Source organism: Micromesistius poutassou (genome assembly GCF_964030765.1).
Source record: "Micromesistius poutassou genome assembly, chromosome: 12".
NCBI classification, from domain to species: domain Eukaryota; kingdom Metazoa; phylum Chordata; class Actinopteri; order Gadiformes; family Gadidae; genus Micromesistius; species Micromesistius poutassou.
Genome location: NC_140282.1, coordinates 7,031,467 through 7,047,758, shown reverse-complemented (window position 1 = coordinate 7,047,758; position 16,292 = coordinate 7,031,467). Strand labels below are relative to the sequence as shown.

The 16,292-nt window shown below is 51.3% G+C and overlaps 1 protein-coding gene across 5 annotated transcripts in view; it reads left to right on the top strand.

The window, feature by feature from the left end:
• The first annotated feature begins 1,089 nt into the window (after positions 1–1,089).
• Positions 1,090–16,292, top strand: part of LOC311356636 (uncharacterized protein) — a 42,032-nt gene continuing 26,829 nt past the window's right edge. For 4 of the 5 annotated variants that reach the window (XM_084476431.1, XM_084476428.1, XM_084476430.1 and 1 more), the window contains exons 1-15: positions 1,090–1,150; positions 2,177–2,371; positions 2,931–3,062; positions 3,139–3,252; positions 4,045–4,239; positions 5,169–5,357; positions 5,558–5,680; positions 5,955–6,068; positions 6,249–6,543; positions 7,085–7,200; positions 9,894–10,011; positions 11,172–11,263; positions 11,430–11,580; positions 15,532–15,638; positions 16,116–16,239. In XM_084476431.1, coding sequence (XP_084332557.1) covers positions 1,106–1,150; positions 2,177–2,371; positions 2,931–3,062; positions 3,139–3,252; positions 4,045–4,239; positions 5,169–5,357; positions 5,558–5,680; positions 5,955–6,068; positions 6,249–6,543; positions 7,085–7,200; positions 9,894–10,011; positions 11,172–11,263; positions 11,430–11,580; positions 15,532–15,638; positions 16,116–16,239 — 2,110 coding nt within the window. In that variant the 5' untranslated portion in view covers positions 1,090–1,105. The remainder of the gene's footprint in view (positions 1,151–2,176; positions 2,372–2,930; positions 3,063–3,138; positions 3,253–4,044; positions 4,240–5,168; positions 5,358–5,557; positions 5,681–5,954; positions 6,069–6,248; positions 6,544–7,084; positions 7,201–9,893; positions 10,012–11,171; positions 11,264–11,429; positions 11,581–15,531; positions 15,639–16,115; positions 16,240–16,292) is intronic. The other variant, XM_084476429.1, reaches the window with a different exon arrangement.

Genomic DNA, 16,292 nt, shown 5'->3' with positions numbered 1-16,292 from the left:
CCCCATGTTGGTCCGTAGACCGGGGCTCGACCCCATGTTGGTAGACCGGGCTCGACCCCATGTTGGTCCGTAGACCGGGCTCGACCCATGTTGGTAGACCTGGCTCGACCCCATGTTGGTCCGTAGACCGGGCTCGACCCCATGTTGGTCCGTAGACCGGGCTCGACCCCATGTTGGTAGACTTGGCTCGACCTCATGTTGGTCCGTAGACCGGGCTCGACCCCATGTTGGTAGACCGGGCTCGACCCCATGTTGGTCCGTAGACCGGGCTCGACCCCATGTTGGTCCGTAGACCGGGCTCGAACCCATGTTGGTAGACTTGGCTCGACCTCATGTTGGTCCGTAGACCTGGCTCGACCCCATGTTGGTCCGTAGACCGGGCTCGAACCCATGTTGGTAGACCGGGCTCGACCCCATGTTGCTAGAGGTAGTGAATTTAGACCTTAAAGTCAGTCTTAATCTTAAATGTGGCGTCTCGATTAAATGAATGATTTCATGTTCTTCATCCTGTAGTTTTTCATCCTCATCCTGCGGGTGAAGGTGCTTCCTGGTAGCTCTCCTATCTATATATCTATAGGTCTAGATCTATAGATATGGAATTCCACACTGTTGGTCAATTACCTAAAGCCAACAGCTTTTGAAGAAGCCTTTATATGTGCGTAGTGTCTGTGAACGTAGGAGCTGAACTAAAGCTGATGTAGTGGAACAGGTCGGTCACTCATTCACTGACACAACGGGTTTCTCCTGAAACACTTAACTGGTACACTACGACTTCATTCATAAATACTGAATTCAGGCCTCACACTTAGGTAAGGGGACCTGGATCAGACGACCAAGAGGTTTTACTTACTAGAGTTTAATTTCCCTTTATGTTAATGGTCTTTAATGTTGAAACCTTCTGTGCATTTGTTGACGGTCGTCTTCATTTCATATTCTGTGCCTCATCATCATCATCATCATCATCATCATTATCACATCTCCCTTATAAAGAATAAGGTGTTGGTGTTGCTCTGCAGTGAATCATCCCAACCACCACAGAGTGTGTTCCTGGCTGCAGGCCGGTGGAGGCTGACGGTGTTGGTTCTCTTTCAGGTGAACTGACACCATGCTGAAGTGGTTTTCTGGGGAGGAGGGGGAGCCTGGCTCGGGGGTGAGTACTGCATTCATGCAGCTTGAATGTGATCAGATTAGTCACTAAACATTATTATGCTCACCATGTCATGTCTGCATCACAGTAGCTCTTTTTTTCTTTGTGATACTAGTGTGAAACCAGTATTTTATAAAGTAGTCATGTCCACTATTGGAGTTCTACATTTGTTGTTGCCCCTCTGAACGCTGGCCCATGTAGAACATCCCCACGTGTCAATCCCATTAGGCCGTGCCGATAAGTCTGCTGGTCTTTACCATGCTTCATTATCCTGTTGTACATGGAGATGAGGCTTTAGACGGAGTGCTGAGCGAAGCCTTTCACTGCAGTGCTTTCAATCCCCTGCTTCCCCTTCTCCACCACCCTTTTCTCCATCCCTATAGCGTGTTCCTACGATGGCATTACTGGTTTATGCAGGCCTATGTCCGGTCGCTCAAACTATTCCAAGTGTTCAACTTAAGTGCTACAAAAAAAGTGCAATAAGGTGGGTTAAACCACACTGGAACTGGTTTAAACGGCGTGTGTCATGTAGTCTGTGTGGAGCTTCAGGCATGTAGATGGGCCCCATAGCTGACCTGGGATCCAGGCCCCATAGCTGACCTGGGGTCCAGGCCCCATAGCTGACCTGGGGTCCAGGCCCCATAGCTGACCTGGGGTCCAGGCCCCATAGCTGACCTGGGGTCCAGGCCCAGGGGGCTGGTTATCATCTCCTCACCCTTCTGCACTTTAGTGCAGAAGGGTGATTCCATTCCCCTCTGGTCTGCCACTAATCACCATATATATATATATATATATATATATATATATATATATATATATATATATATATATATATATATATATATATTAGAGTTGCTAACCCTGATGGTGAGAACTGTCTGGTTTCCTGTCCTCAAACCGGTATTTGTTCCATGATCGGCTCTTTACTGCTATTGTTACTATCTCCACGTCCTCCAGACAAACATCCTAATGTTAAGTTGTGATGTTGACATACTCAGTAATGACTCTCTCTCTGCTCATCCTCTCCAGGCCCCTGGCTCCCCCCAGGGCCCCACCATGGCTACAGCTGCTGCTGCTGCTGGTGGTGGTGGTGGTGGAGGTGGGGATGTGACTCTGGGAGAAGTGACTGAACGCTTGGCCCAGACGGAGCTGCTGGTGACTCAGCTGAAGGAGATGATCCGAGAGAAGGATTTGACTCTTCGCGCCAAAGACGACCAGCTGAAGGTCTGTTTACTCCTCATCATGTCTCCTCTGTAGCCGGCTGCTGAGGGGCTCCAACGTGTGCTGAGAGCGTCTGCACCACACGTTGGTTGCTGCTTGATGAGATAGAGGAGGAGCTGATTTCAGTGGATGGAAACGGTCAAATCTCCTACAGCTGACATTGTTGAAATGGACAATTCTTGCCTTCCATTGTTTGGGTTATCCAATGGAGCTCACTAGTAGTTAGTTAATGATTAGGTCCTCAGATCAGGAATGTAAGGGCTTTAAAGGGAGGTGACAATATTGGGAAATAAGTTTCTTATTTCCCAAATTTCTTATAACGGAAACGGAAACAAACGGAAAGAGCTTAATTTGGTGACATTAAAGGAACTAGGCCATAGGGGAAGGGCAAGTCTAAAGTTTGAAATTAAGTTATAATTTCTACAAATTCTTGAATCTTTACAAACCATAAAATTAACTTAAAGTTAAACTAATTTCATACATCAAGGCTGCTGCTATATTGGTTCTGCGTTACAACATGTGGCTACTTTAGCTGACGTCTGATTGGCTGCTGATTGTGTAGAGCGAGCTGAGTGGCAGCGAGGCCAAGCTGTGCAAGCTGCGTCTCCAGAACAAGGCCAAGGTCACATCCCTCAACGCCCAGCTGGAGGAGCTGAGGAGACAGCAGGGGGGCCCGGGGACTCCCACCAAGAAGGTGCACTACTCACTCACTCACTCACTCACTCACCACACACCAGTCCTCTCCAACAGTGTGCTGTATCTCCCTCTAGGGGGCAGCAGAGGGCAGTGAACAGGCGAGCCGGGGGAAGGTGGTTCTGCTGAAGAAGAAGGTGGAGGAGTTGGAGCAGCAGCTCAAACAGGCGGACGCAGAACTACAGGACAAGGTCTGTCTAAAGCACTTTAACTTCATATTACACTTGAACATTTTGCACTTTACTACTTTAATACTCAGCTGTCACTAAGACTAGCGGTATGTAGACACCTTCATGTCTTCCTGGTTGTACTATAATAACACAAAGACTCCTCCCCCTCCCTCACCTAACCATCGCTCCTCCCTGTGACTCCTCCCCCTCCCTTACCTAACCATTGCTCCTCCCTGTGACTCCTCCCCCTCCCTCACCTAACCATCGCTCCTCCCTGTGACTCCTCCCCCCCTCCCTCATCTAACCATCGCTCCTCCCTGTGACTCCTCCCCCTCCCTCACCTAACCATCGCTCCTCCCTGTGACTCCTCCCCCCCTCCCTCACCTAACCATCGCTCCTCCCTGTGACTCCTCCCCCCTAGAGGAGGGAGGGGGAGGAGTCCCTCACCTAACCATCACTCCTCCCTGTGACTCCTCCCCCCCTCCTCACCCAGAGGAAGGAGGGGGAGGAGTCCCTCACCTAACCATCGTTCCTCCCTGTGACTCCTCCCCCCCTTCCTCACCTAACCATCACTCCTCCCTGTGACTCCTCCCCCCCTCCTCACCCAGAGGAAGGAGGGGGAGGAGTCCCTCACCTAACCATCACTCCTCCCTGTGACTCCTCCCCCCCTCCTCACCCAGAGGAAGGAGGGGGAGGAGTCCCTCACCTAACCATCGCTCCTCCCTGTGACTCCTCCCCTCCTCCTCACCCAGAGGAGGGAGGGGGAGGAGTCCCTCACCTAACCATAGCTCCTCCCTGTGACTCCTCCCCCAGAGGAGGGAGGTGCTGGTTCAGCAGCGGCGTGGCGAGGAGATGGACGCCATGCTGGCGGACCGGGACAGGAAGCTGGTGGAGAAGGAGGCCTACATCGTCCATCTGCAGACGGGCCAGGCCTCCACCCCCACCTCCCCTACCTCCACCTCCACCTCCACCAGCACTGCGGGGGCCGCTCCTGCTCCGCTTCAGAAGGTCAGAGGGCCCCAGGTTCTCTACCATACGGACGTAACATGGTGCTGCCTTTCTTGGCCAGGGCTCACTTGTAAAAGAGACTTGTGTCTCAATGTGACTACCCTGGTAAAACAAATAAAACATCACAACATCCTCCTGACCAATCAGGAGCGTGATGCTTTGATTGGTCAGAGATGAGCTGGGAGTGGTCTAAAATCTGAAACGTTCACGGCTCATTTCCCCCACTCAGGGCTAGGGCTTTGACTCCGAACTTCGTTATTCGAATATAATTTGAATATTAAAAAAATGTATAATATTCAAACAAATATTAGGCAGCCCTTAATATTCAAACCTTTTATGAGCGTTATTTTTTGTATGCCCATTATACAACAGTTAGGAACCAATCAGATCGCTTGATTTAAGCCACCTGTTTTATAATAATAAATATTTGAATATATGTGAATAATATATATTAATAGATGTAGAGGAACGATGGGGACCCTGCCTCCATGCTGCTGAACCTCATCTCCCAGAGTCGTCCCCTGGACCTGGGTGAGGTCTGGACCTGGGTGAGGTCTGGACCTGGGTGAGGTCTGGACCTGGGTGAGGTCTGGACCTGGGTGAGATCTGGACCTGGGTGAGGTCTGGACCTGGGTGAGATCTGGACCTGGGTGAGATCTGGACCTGGGTGAGGTCTGGACCTGGGTGAGGTCTGGGTGCAGCAACATGGAGGACAGTTAAACCTTGTTAATTTGACCCACAGCCGGTGGGGCACTAGGGAGGTCGTCCTTTAAGTCACCTTTAAACAGTAACGTCCTTAAGCCTGTTCAGCTGTAGGCCATGGGCCCCCAGCCTGACGGTGGGCCGTAGGCCGTGGGCCCCCAGCCTGATGGTGGGCTGTAGGCCGTGGGCCCCAGCCTGACGGTGTGCGGACTGTGCTGTGCCTGCAGGTGGTGGAGGAGGTGGAGGAGGTGGGGTCGCTGCAGGAGCTCAGGCTGCTGGTGCAGAGCCTGACCAAGAAGGTGGGAGAGGGAGAGGAGCGCTACAGCCTGCTGGAGGAGCAGAGCCTGAGCCTGAAGCAGCTGCTGTCCATGGAGAAGGAGACGTACGGCCAGAAGGAGAGCATGTACAAGCAGAACGTACGCTCTCTTCCTGCTGCTTTAGAGGCTGCCTCGACTGGAGGCGTAAGAGGCAGAAAGCTAGTGGGCAGGAACCCAATAATGACAGATGATGGCCTCATTCGACGATTCTTACATATTTGTCTCTTTAATAACAGCATTTTTCAAAGGAAGAAGTGGGATAAACAAATCGTTTGCATTGACCCTCTTGATGTCCTCAGATCCAGACCTTTAAGGACATCCTTCTGGAGAAGGACAGCCAGCTGACAGAGCTCCAGCAGCAGCACGAGCAGGAGCTCTTCAGACTGGCGGCCAAGTCTGATGCCAGCGCTGACCTGGAGCAGGTAGCCACGGCAACGCTCTCTGAGAGACACTGAGGCTTAGCAGTGAGACAGGGAAAACTGTGGCATGGTTGCCGCTACTCTTAGGAAACGGATACCGAGGACTTTATGATCCCGGAAGAGATTGATCAATGAATCTATCAACATTTGACATGTTGTAAAAATGAAAGCAGCAGGAACATTTAGTTCATGGAGAAGGACATTTTTAGATCTCAGCCCATCATGGTGGTGGTCTCCTCATGGAGTCTGAAGCTGTTCTTCTCCTACCTGCTCCCAGCTCCTCAAGGCTCTGAAGCAGAAGCTGCACGAGAAGGAGGAGGTGCTGCTGGGGAGGAACCAGGTCATCGACGTCCTCCAGGGGGAGGTGGATGGCCGGGACCAGCAGATCAAGGTCTGCTCCTCAGCCTCATGTTAGGACACATTCACATGGTTCTGTTAGGTGGACGGCTGGACCAGCAGGTCTGCTCCTCACTGTACTCAGGACCAACACATTCACATGGTTTTGTAAATCGTAGTTACTGCACCTTTTAACTGTCCCCCCCCCCGGTTTCCCCCCCTCGCCCTCCAACAGGACCTGATGGAGCGCACGCGGCGGCTGCAGGTGGAGCGTGAGAGCCTGGAGTCCAAGATGGAGGCGGAGAAGCACGTGATGCGGGCTCAGCTCCGCGACCTGATGGAGCAGCACCGGGCGGAGGTGCTGCGGCTGGTGGAGAAGCACCAGGCCCAGCTGGAGGAGCTGAGGACGGCCTCCAGCCAGCAGGACCTCCAGGCCCAGCTGGAGGAGCTGAGGACGGCCTCCAGCCAGCTGGCTCCAGGACCCCACACCACAGACCCTCCTCCCAGTCCCAGGTTGGCAGAGCTGGAAGGTAGGGATCTGCTTTTGGCTTCCAGTCTTAAATATTCGTCTTTCAGCTAATACCAACCAAAGGTGTCGTTCACCTTTGGTTGGTAGCTTAGTGGCCAGCGTGCTTATAAGGTTGCTTTGGGCAGGGGCTTCTGAATGTGTTTTCCTTGGATTTTGGCACAAGGGATTATAACATCTGATCCTGTGTATTAATGAAATCTGTTTATTTTGTGGCAGTTGCTTCTGCTGTTCATGAACATGTTAATATTAGACTAGACTTGCTGTCTCAACAGCCAGTTGTTTTTTCTTGTCTGTCCAGAACCCATAATCTAAACGTGTGGAGGTTCAGAGCTAGACTTGGCCCTGTATCAAACACCATGCAAACAACCAATAGGATCATGATGGGATTTGCCTGTTTTTGATCCTTTGGTGTTGCCTCAAGACAAGCATCTTTAATTACAACGCCATAATGTTTATTTTCCACTCTTTAGAAATCAGTGTTGTAATTTCCAGATTTTATTATTTTTCAATCTTTATTTGAACTTCTTATTATTTTCCTGCAGCTCAAGCAAAGCAAAAAACAGAGGAGGCCAGCAAATCAGAAGCCAAATTTCTGAAGACCAAAGCCTGGTCCAAGTCCCGCATCCGGCAGCTGGAGGAGGAGCTGAGGAGGAGCCAGGTGGGAGCAACACAGAGACGTTCTCATTTCCTTTACATTTATGTGTGATAAGCTTTCTCTGTAATCCCTATTACAGTCTTCTTTGTTGTCAGACAGATAATACAAAGTCACTCAAAGTCACTCACCTCATTTGGAAGCAATGCATCACCTCACTCACTTTAATATGGTGATGCTTACAACACCTACTGTTGGTAGAACATCCTAGGTACTATCACTTGGTCTGCCATGGTTTTAATGGGCGATGTTGTATATGAAATGCACCACACACTGTAGATATCTGTAGATATCCAGTAACCCTAACCACACACTGTAGTGTTATACTGTAGATATCCAGTAACCCTAACCTAACCACACACCGTTGCGTTATACTGTAGATATCCAGTAACCCTAACCCTAACCACACACTCAGTACGTTTACATGCACAGCTTAATTAGATTAAAGCCATAGCTCGATTATGCTCCTCAATTGGACAACTGCAATTGTCCGCGTATACATGGCGGTGAGTAAATCGATTCATTGGCCAAAGCGTGTCATGCCCCGGTACGATGGTGGCGCTGTGCCCATTTCAACTAGTGGTAATAGAGCCACCGGTTGACCTCTTTACGTCACCAGCAACAACAAACTCATTCGAGAAAGATGTCTTCAGTAGACAGCTGTCAGTTCACTTCGGGTCCATATCATTTCTCCGACGCTCCATTGTTCCAACCTCTCAGTCATATGCCGACTCCTCCGGCTGCTCCGCCGGCGGAGCAGTCCGCATACGACCGAGAGGTTGGAACAATGGAGCGTCGGAGAAATGATATGGACCCGAAGTGAACTGACAGCTGTCTGCTGAAACATCGCTTTCTCCTCCATGTCGCGTTTCAATCTGGACTTCAGAGAGTCAAAGCCAAAGTTAATTTCCCCCAATTCCTTTTCCCCATGGGCAACTAGGAGTCTTTACTTGTTGTGGAAGTAGGCCTACCAGAGAGTCGGAGAACCCGACGCAGTCTGTAAGATTCATAATATCAGAGAATACCCCCGTCAGTTCGGCCGCGGCGCAATGAATGAATAAAGATTGTAGTTATTTTACAACCTCGTTGATGAGCAACATTTAGAAAAACATGGACTTTTAATTCAGCCTTAGGTTAAATCGAAGCGTGTGTACTGAATGCACGTTGATGATGATACACTCCTTATAGGGGGTAACTACATTGGCACGACACCGGCTTCCTCCATCTTCTGCGCCAGCTTTTTAAATAAATCGCCAACCCAAAGTTAGTTGACAGCTGTCAGCTGAAAACATCTCTCTCCCACCGGAGCAGCCCCTCCGCCGCCCGTCCCTATACATTCCCCGCCGCGGCGCAATGAATAAATATCGTAAACACGTCGGGAGAAAAAAACATTTATTTTGACAGATGTGCCCGAAGTTAGTACTTTACAACCTCGTTGATGACCCACATTTAGAAAAACATGTACTTTTAATTCAGCCTTGGGTGAAATGGAAGCGTAGTGTCCGTGTGCTTCCACCTTTAATGAATGCATGCCATGCGCGCTCCCGCGGCCGGGACACAATTATAGGGGGTAACTACATTCACCGGCTTCCTCCATTTTCTGCGCCACCTTTTTAAATAAATCGCTGTTTCTCGTTATCCCTTATCCGACGGCGGCGACAACAACAAGACTATCGTCTCCTTCTACTTCCGGCTCACGGCCCCGGGAAAAGATCTCGAGCATGCGCAGAACGCAAATCAACACATAAGCCAATTCGATTGGCTACATGCACGCTTAGCTCGACTATGAATCGCATTATCTAGGGGTCTTAACTCGACTATGAGTAAGCCAATTCGATTCGAGTATAGCTCGACTAAGGTGTATACATGCATCTTAGTAATCCAATCATAGTTGGACTAAGCCAATAAGTCGACTTTCTTGAGTGTCATGTAAACGCACTGACTGTAGCATTATACTGTAGATATCCAGTAACCCTAACCTAACCCTAACCATACACTGTAGCGTTATACTGTAGATATCCAGTAACCCTAACCTAACCCTAACCACACACTGTAGCATTATACTGTAGATATCCAGTAACCCTAACCTAACCCTAACCACACACTGTAGCATTATACTGTAGATATCCAGTAACCCTAACCACACACTGTAGCGTTATACTGTAGATATCCAGTAACCCTAACCTAACCACACACTGTAGCGTTATACTGTAGATATCCAGTAACCCTAACCACACACCGTAGTGTTATACTGTAGATATCCAGTAACCCTAACCTAACCACACACCGTAGTGTTATACTGTAGATATCCAGTAACCCTAACCTAACCACACACCGTAGCGTTATACTGTAGATATCCAGTAACCCTAACCTAACCACACACCGTAGCGTTATACTGTAGATATCCAGTAACCCTAACCCTCACTTGAACTCGGACATTAAACACTTCGCCCTCAGAGTCTCACCGTAACGTTAACGTTATACTGGAGGTGGCTGGTTACCCTCACATTAAACACCTCACCGTAACGTTAACGTTATACTGGAGGTGTCCAGGAACCCTAACCCTCAGAGGCGGGGGTTTAATAAAGCGCTGCCCAGGCAGAGCTCCACACGTCTACACAGACCGCCTCACTCCTTGGTCATCTGAGACGTCTCTAAAGTGTCTCTCTGCCCTATCTGACCCGTGGCTCCTCCCACAGGGCGGAGGGGCCCCCCCAGAGCTGACGGCCCTGCGCAGACGCATCACAGAGCTGGAGGAGGAGAAGGAGGAGAACCTCTGGAGGCTAGAGCAGTACGACCAGCTGAGAGCGCACAACGGTATCCTAGCAACACACACCTATACACCCACACACCTGTACACCCACACACCTGTACACCAGTGGCGGCTGGTGGTTTTTAAAGTGAGGGAGGAAGGACTGCGCGCTTGGTTGCCAATGGCCTGCTTGCACTGTTAGTGGTGTATGGTGGCATAAGTATGTGAGACTCAAGTTGTTTCAGGGTGTTTTGGTGAACTACAAAATAGCAGGGAGGGATAATTATGTGAATAAAATGTATACAAATCCACCAGTGGCAGCATTGTACTTTGAAAGCTGGTTGGCAACATGTCTTGGACTACAAGGGCAGAAGGAAAGGATGCAAAGTCAATTAGTCAAATCAGGCCTACTCTTGATTTGTAAAACTAAATAAAAAAATGTGTTTATCATTGGGACTATTTTCGCCCTCAATGACTGAAGCTATTGGTAGTAATTTGGCTATGTTTATTTTCAGCTACAATTGTTGAAAAATGAAGACACAAGACCAAAAGTGATGCCATATAAAATGCATCATGCTCTGAATCATTTACTAACATCCTTTTCACCATATTAAACAGAACAGTCAGAGTAACAAACAATTAAAAGAACAACAAGAACATAATTTCACAGCTATTGACATGGGCTGTACACCTAAAATTGATTGTGGCAAATGTGGATGTTAATGGATGTTTCAGAATGTTGGTCATGGTGTTAAGCCAATTAAGATTGAGGGACTTCATTTATAGATCAAGTCAATCCTCCTCGCTGTTTGTGTTGCAAAGATATCAGTGACCTGGTCATACCAGACGGGTATTTTTTAAGTGATTTCAGAATAACTGCGTGTGTAGCTCCACGTTTTCACCACCCTTTCAGATGGCTTGGTAACCCAAAGGTGGCGTACCGAAAAATACACACTTGTAAACCCACACACCTGTACAACCATACACCTGTACACCCACACACCTGTACACCCACCCTCCCAATGACAACACATCCATAACCAGGAGGTCCTCTGACTGAGGTGTGTGTGTGTGTGTGTGTGTGTGTGTGTGTGTGTGTGTGTGTCTGTGTGTGTGTGTGTGTGTGTGTGTGTGTGTGTGTGTGTGTGTGTGTGTGTGTGTGTGTGTGTGTGTGTGTGTGTGTGTGTGTGTGTGTGTGTGTGTGTGGGGGGGGGGGGGTTGCTAGGCGTGCTGGAGCAGAAGCTGGTGGTGTACGAGGAGCAGCAGAGGAGCCTGCAGGCTGACCTGGAGCAGGTTACTCAGAGGGCCGCCTCGCAGGTGAGCCGATCACACAACGATGCTGACCTTACCTGAATGTGTTCCTCGGAGACACTGGACTAGCCTGGTTCTAATAACGCTGTCTAATATAGATGGGCATCAGCGTGCTGATTGGTCGGTGCTTATGGACGCAGCTCCTGGTTCTCAATGGTTTGTTCCGTCCCAGGCCAGCGAGTCGGGCAGCACCGATGACCCCCAGAGCGCAGTGCTGGAGTGGCAGGAGATGGTGTCTGAGGCGGTGAGCAGCAGGGATCGGGCCCGCCAGGAGAAGGCCTCCATGGCCCTGCGTATCTCCCACCTGGAGGAGGAGAGAGAGGGTAAGGGAGGCTGACCCGTCAGGGAGGGAGCACCGCTCCAACACTCCCTCTGCGGTCGTCCAGGGATCTGGTCAAAGAGTTCCATCCTGCGGTCTGCCTCTATATCTGGGTCTCGTTAAATAGATGGGAACCAGAAAGATGTTTATGAAGAACCTCTTTATTTAAGAGCCCTGAGCGCCCTGGTGGTCAGTAAGTGGTACTGACAGCTGTCACCACCGCACTGCTACTGGTACTGACAGCCGTCACCACCGCACTGCTACTGGTACTGACAGCTGTCACCACCGCACTGCTACTGGTACTGACAGCTGTCACCACCGCACTGCTACTGGTACTGACAGCCGTCACCACCGCACTGCTACTGGTACGGACAGCTGTCACCACCGCACTGCTACTGGTTCTGACAGCCGTCACCACCGCACTGCTACTGGTACTGACAGCCGTCACCACCAGGGCGGTCAGTTACTGGTACTGACAGCCATCACCACCGCACTGCTACTGGTACTGACAGCCGTCACCACCAGGGCGGTCAGTTACTGGTACTGACAGCTGTCACCACCGCACTGCTACTGGTACTGACAGCCGTCACCACCGCACTGCTACTGGTACTGACAGCTGTCACCACCGCACTGCTACTGGTACTGACAGCCGTCACCACCGCACTGCTACTGGTACGGACAGCTGTCACCACCGCACTGCTACTGGTTCTGACAGCCGTCACCACCGCACTGCTACTGGTACTGACAGCCGTCACCACCAGGGCGGTCAGTTACTGGTACTGACAGCCGTCACCACCGCACTGCTACTGGTACTGACAGCCGTCACCACCAGGGCGGTCAGTTACTGGTACTGACAGCTGTCACCACCGCACTGCTACTGGTACTGACAGCCGTCACCACCGCACTGCTACTGGTACTGACAGCCGTCACCACCAGGGCGGTCAGTTACTGGTACTGACAGCTGTCACCACCGCACTGCTACTGGTACTGACAGCTGTCACCACCAGGGCGGTCAGTTACTGGTACTGACAGCCGTCACCACCGCACTGCTACTGGTACTGACAGCTGTCACCACCAGGGCGGTCAGTTACTGGTACTGACAGCTGTCACCACCAGGGCGGTCAGTTACTGGTACTGACAGCCGTCACCACCGGGGCGGTCAGTTACTGGTAATGATGGTCAGTACCAGTAACTGACCGCCCGGTGGTGACGGTCAGTACCAGTAACTGACCGCCTTGTGGTGACGGTCAGTACCAGTCGATACAGCACACACCTGTTCTCCATAACGGGTTGTATTCTAAGCAGGACCAGAGAGCCGTCTCCAGTGGCTGTCCTCAGAACCAATGGGGCCGTGCGTTATTAAAAGATGTTAATAATATTTTCTTTCATTATTTACCACCGCCATTATCCTGACAGCATGAATATAATTTTATTTTCCCCTCCCCCTCCCCTGTCTCCTCCCTCTCCCTCCTCCATTGTCCGTGGCGAGCATTTGGCCGTGGGCTGCCTCCCATCCCCTGGCCTCAACCTCCACCCATCCCCCTGGCCTCCACCCATCCCCCTGGCCTCGGCCTCCACCCATCCCCCTGGCCTCGGCCTCCACCCATCCCCCTGGCCTCGGCCTCCACCCATCCCACTGGCCTCAGCCTCCACCCATCCCCCTGGCCTCCACCCATCCCCCTGGCCTCGGCCTCCACCCATCCCCCTGGCCTCGGCCTCCACCCATCCCCCTGGCCTCGGCCTCCACCCATCCCACTGGCCTCAGCCTCCACCCATCCCCCTGGCCTCGGCCTCCTGGCCTCCACCCATCGTCCTGGCCTCAGCCTCCTGGCCTCAGCCTCCATCCATCGTCCTGGCCTCAGCCTTCTCCCATCGTCCTGGCCTCAGCCTCCATCCATCGTCCTGGCCTCAGCCTTCTCCCATCGTCCTGGCCTCAGCCTCCTCCCATCGTCCTGGCCTCAGCCCCCTCTCCAAACTCCAGGGATGGGGGCAGCCACCCCAGAACGGTGTCCCATCAGTTTTGTGCATGCAGGCTCCCCTCCCCCGTCCTCCCCCTGTCCTCCCACTCTCCTCCCCCTCTCCTCCCCTCCCCCGTCCTCCCCCTGTCCTCCCACTCTCCTCCCCCTCCCCTCCCCTGTCCTCCCCCTCCCCTCCCCCGTCCTCCCCCTGTCCTCACACTTTCCTCCCCCTGTCCTCACCCTGTCCCTCCCCCTCTCCTCCCGTCCTCCCCCTGTCCTCTCCCCTCCTCCCCCTGTCCTCCCCCTCTCCTCCCGTCCTACCCCTATCCCTCCCCCTGTCCCTCCCCCTCTCCTCCCAGTGTCGGCCCCTCCGCTGTACTGTCTGGTGTTCCCCTGGAGCTTGGCTGGGGAACTCCCGGCCGTACAGCGACGGCTGTTGCTCTTTAGTTCAGCCTCCGTTAGCTTTTTTCCTTTTGTCTGTGGTGTTTCCTCTTCTTTTTCATCTTTCTTTTATCTCCTCTTGTTTCCTTCCTGTTGGACCTCCTCTTCATCAGGGTCCACCCTAACAGTAGTTTGGAGTCATTGTGTTTCTACGTTGGTATGAGGCTGTCTGTGTTTCTACTAACCCAGGGAAGAGGCTAAGCTAACACCTGATGAGGTCAAAGTCACTTGTCTTTTTCATGTTTTGGCTTTGTGGCTTTTCAAAACTATATTTAATGGGCGGGTTTTGTTACTCTCATTACTCTTTACGTTAAAGCGTGTTGGAGAACTCCTATTGCTGATACTCAGAACAAAGAACAAAGGTTTTTAACCATGACCCCTTTGAGTCATAAAGGAAACCGATGGACTAAACTCTACTGCCAGACAGGGTACAGTGGAATTAAACCCCCTTAGAGTAGACCTACTGAACCCAGAGTGATTCCACTTAGAGTAGACCTACTGAACCCAAAGTGATTCCCCTTAGAGTAGACCTACTGAACCCAGAGTGATTCCCCTTAGAGTAGAACCCAGAGTGATTCCCCTTAGAGTAGACCTACTGAACCCAGAGTGAATTGGAGTTCTACTACGGATGACTAAATGCAAACCTTCATATAATTACGCCCGGTGCTTTTCATAGGTTTGAATAACTAGAATTTTGTGGTCAGTGTGCGGAACATTGTGTCAATGTTTTATTAATAGTGTAAATTAGTATTAAGTACTAATATATTTCAGGAGTGAAATTGCACAGGCCTTAGCAGCTGCACCTGCTGTACCCATGGCCTTACCCTTAATGCTGCACCCTAACCCTTAATGCTGCACCCTAACTCTAACCCTTAATACTGCTGCACCCTAACCCTGACCTCCACCCTCCTCCACCCCTCCACCACCTCTGTCTCTGCCTGATGTCACAAAACAGATGGAGCATTGTTTTGTTCAAATTGTGGTTTGCTTGATACGTTTGTTCTGCTTTCACCATGCTGCTGAATTTCTGATTATTCAGACAATAAACACATTGCAATTCCCCCCCCCCCTCAGAACCTGCCATCTCTCCCCTCACCCCCTCCCTCTCTCTCTAACCTGCCACCATTGCCTTTTGTATTTGCTTTAGGTATTCATCAATTACAGTAATGGCTATGAACTTACCATCCTTGCCATGCATGGCATTAACCTAGACTTCAGAGTTCAATGGAAACCTAGATAATGGAACTATCTGCTCACACCCTCACAGAGGCGTTGTCTCCTCTCTCTTCACCACCTACTGTTTGTGTCTTTCCTCTACTTCTGTCTCTGTGGATTTCAACAAAGATCCTTGTCGTGTAACATCATTAGCATATCCACTTCTTATTCAATCACCCCACCACCACCATGCCCTCTTTCTACTCCTCTCCATTCACTCAGTCATTGTGACCTGTTATTAAGGCCCCTCATAACTCATCCATGACCCCTGACCCCTCCCTTCCCCTGTGGCACAAAACTGATTGAGGATGACTGGTTCTTTCCTGGCTGCTCCGATCCAGCGCTGGTCAGCCGACAGCAGGAGCTGGAGGAGGAGCTGACCCGGGCCCACGGGCAAGGCACTCACAGGGCCCCGCGGACGGGCGGCCCGGCCCCGCGCAGCCTGCAGGTAGGTCGCGCTCCAGCTCCAAGGGGCTTGAACCAAGTGATTGAGCCTGTTCTGAGGGGCTTGAACCAAGTGATGGAGCCTGCTCTTAGGGCATGAACTAACTAATGGAGCCTGCTCTAAGGGGCTTGAACCAAGGGGAGCAAGCCCCTTCAAGCCTGCTCTGAGGGGCTTGAACCAACTAATGGAGCCTGCTCTTAGGGCATGAACCAACTAATGGAGCCTGCTCTTAGGGCATGAACCAACTAATGGAGCCTGCTCTTAGGGCATGAACCAACTAATGGAGCCTGCTCTAAGGGGCTTGAATCAAGTGATAGAGCCTGCTAGGGTAATCAGTAATGGACCCTGAAGGCTGCCAGTCATTGTGTCCCTTGTATTGTTATGTCAGTCTGCAGAGTTCTAATGAACATGATTGTGGCTCCAGTGGAATTGTCTTGTTCCCATCCTCTTTGAGCTGAACCCCGGCTGATCCTCTCACAGGAGGACTTTGAGTTTGACGGACAGGCGCCCTTCCAGGAGCCGGGCGTGGCCCCCGGGAGCACAGAGGCCATGGAGGGGGAGAACATGGGAGGTTGGTGGCCCGAGTACAGTTCCCCCGACCCAGGTGTGAGAGCCACTGGACAGTTTACACCAGCATGCACACGGTCATCCACGCAC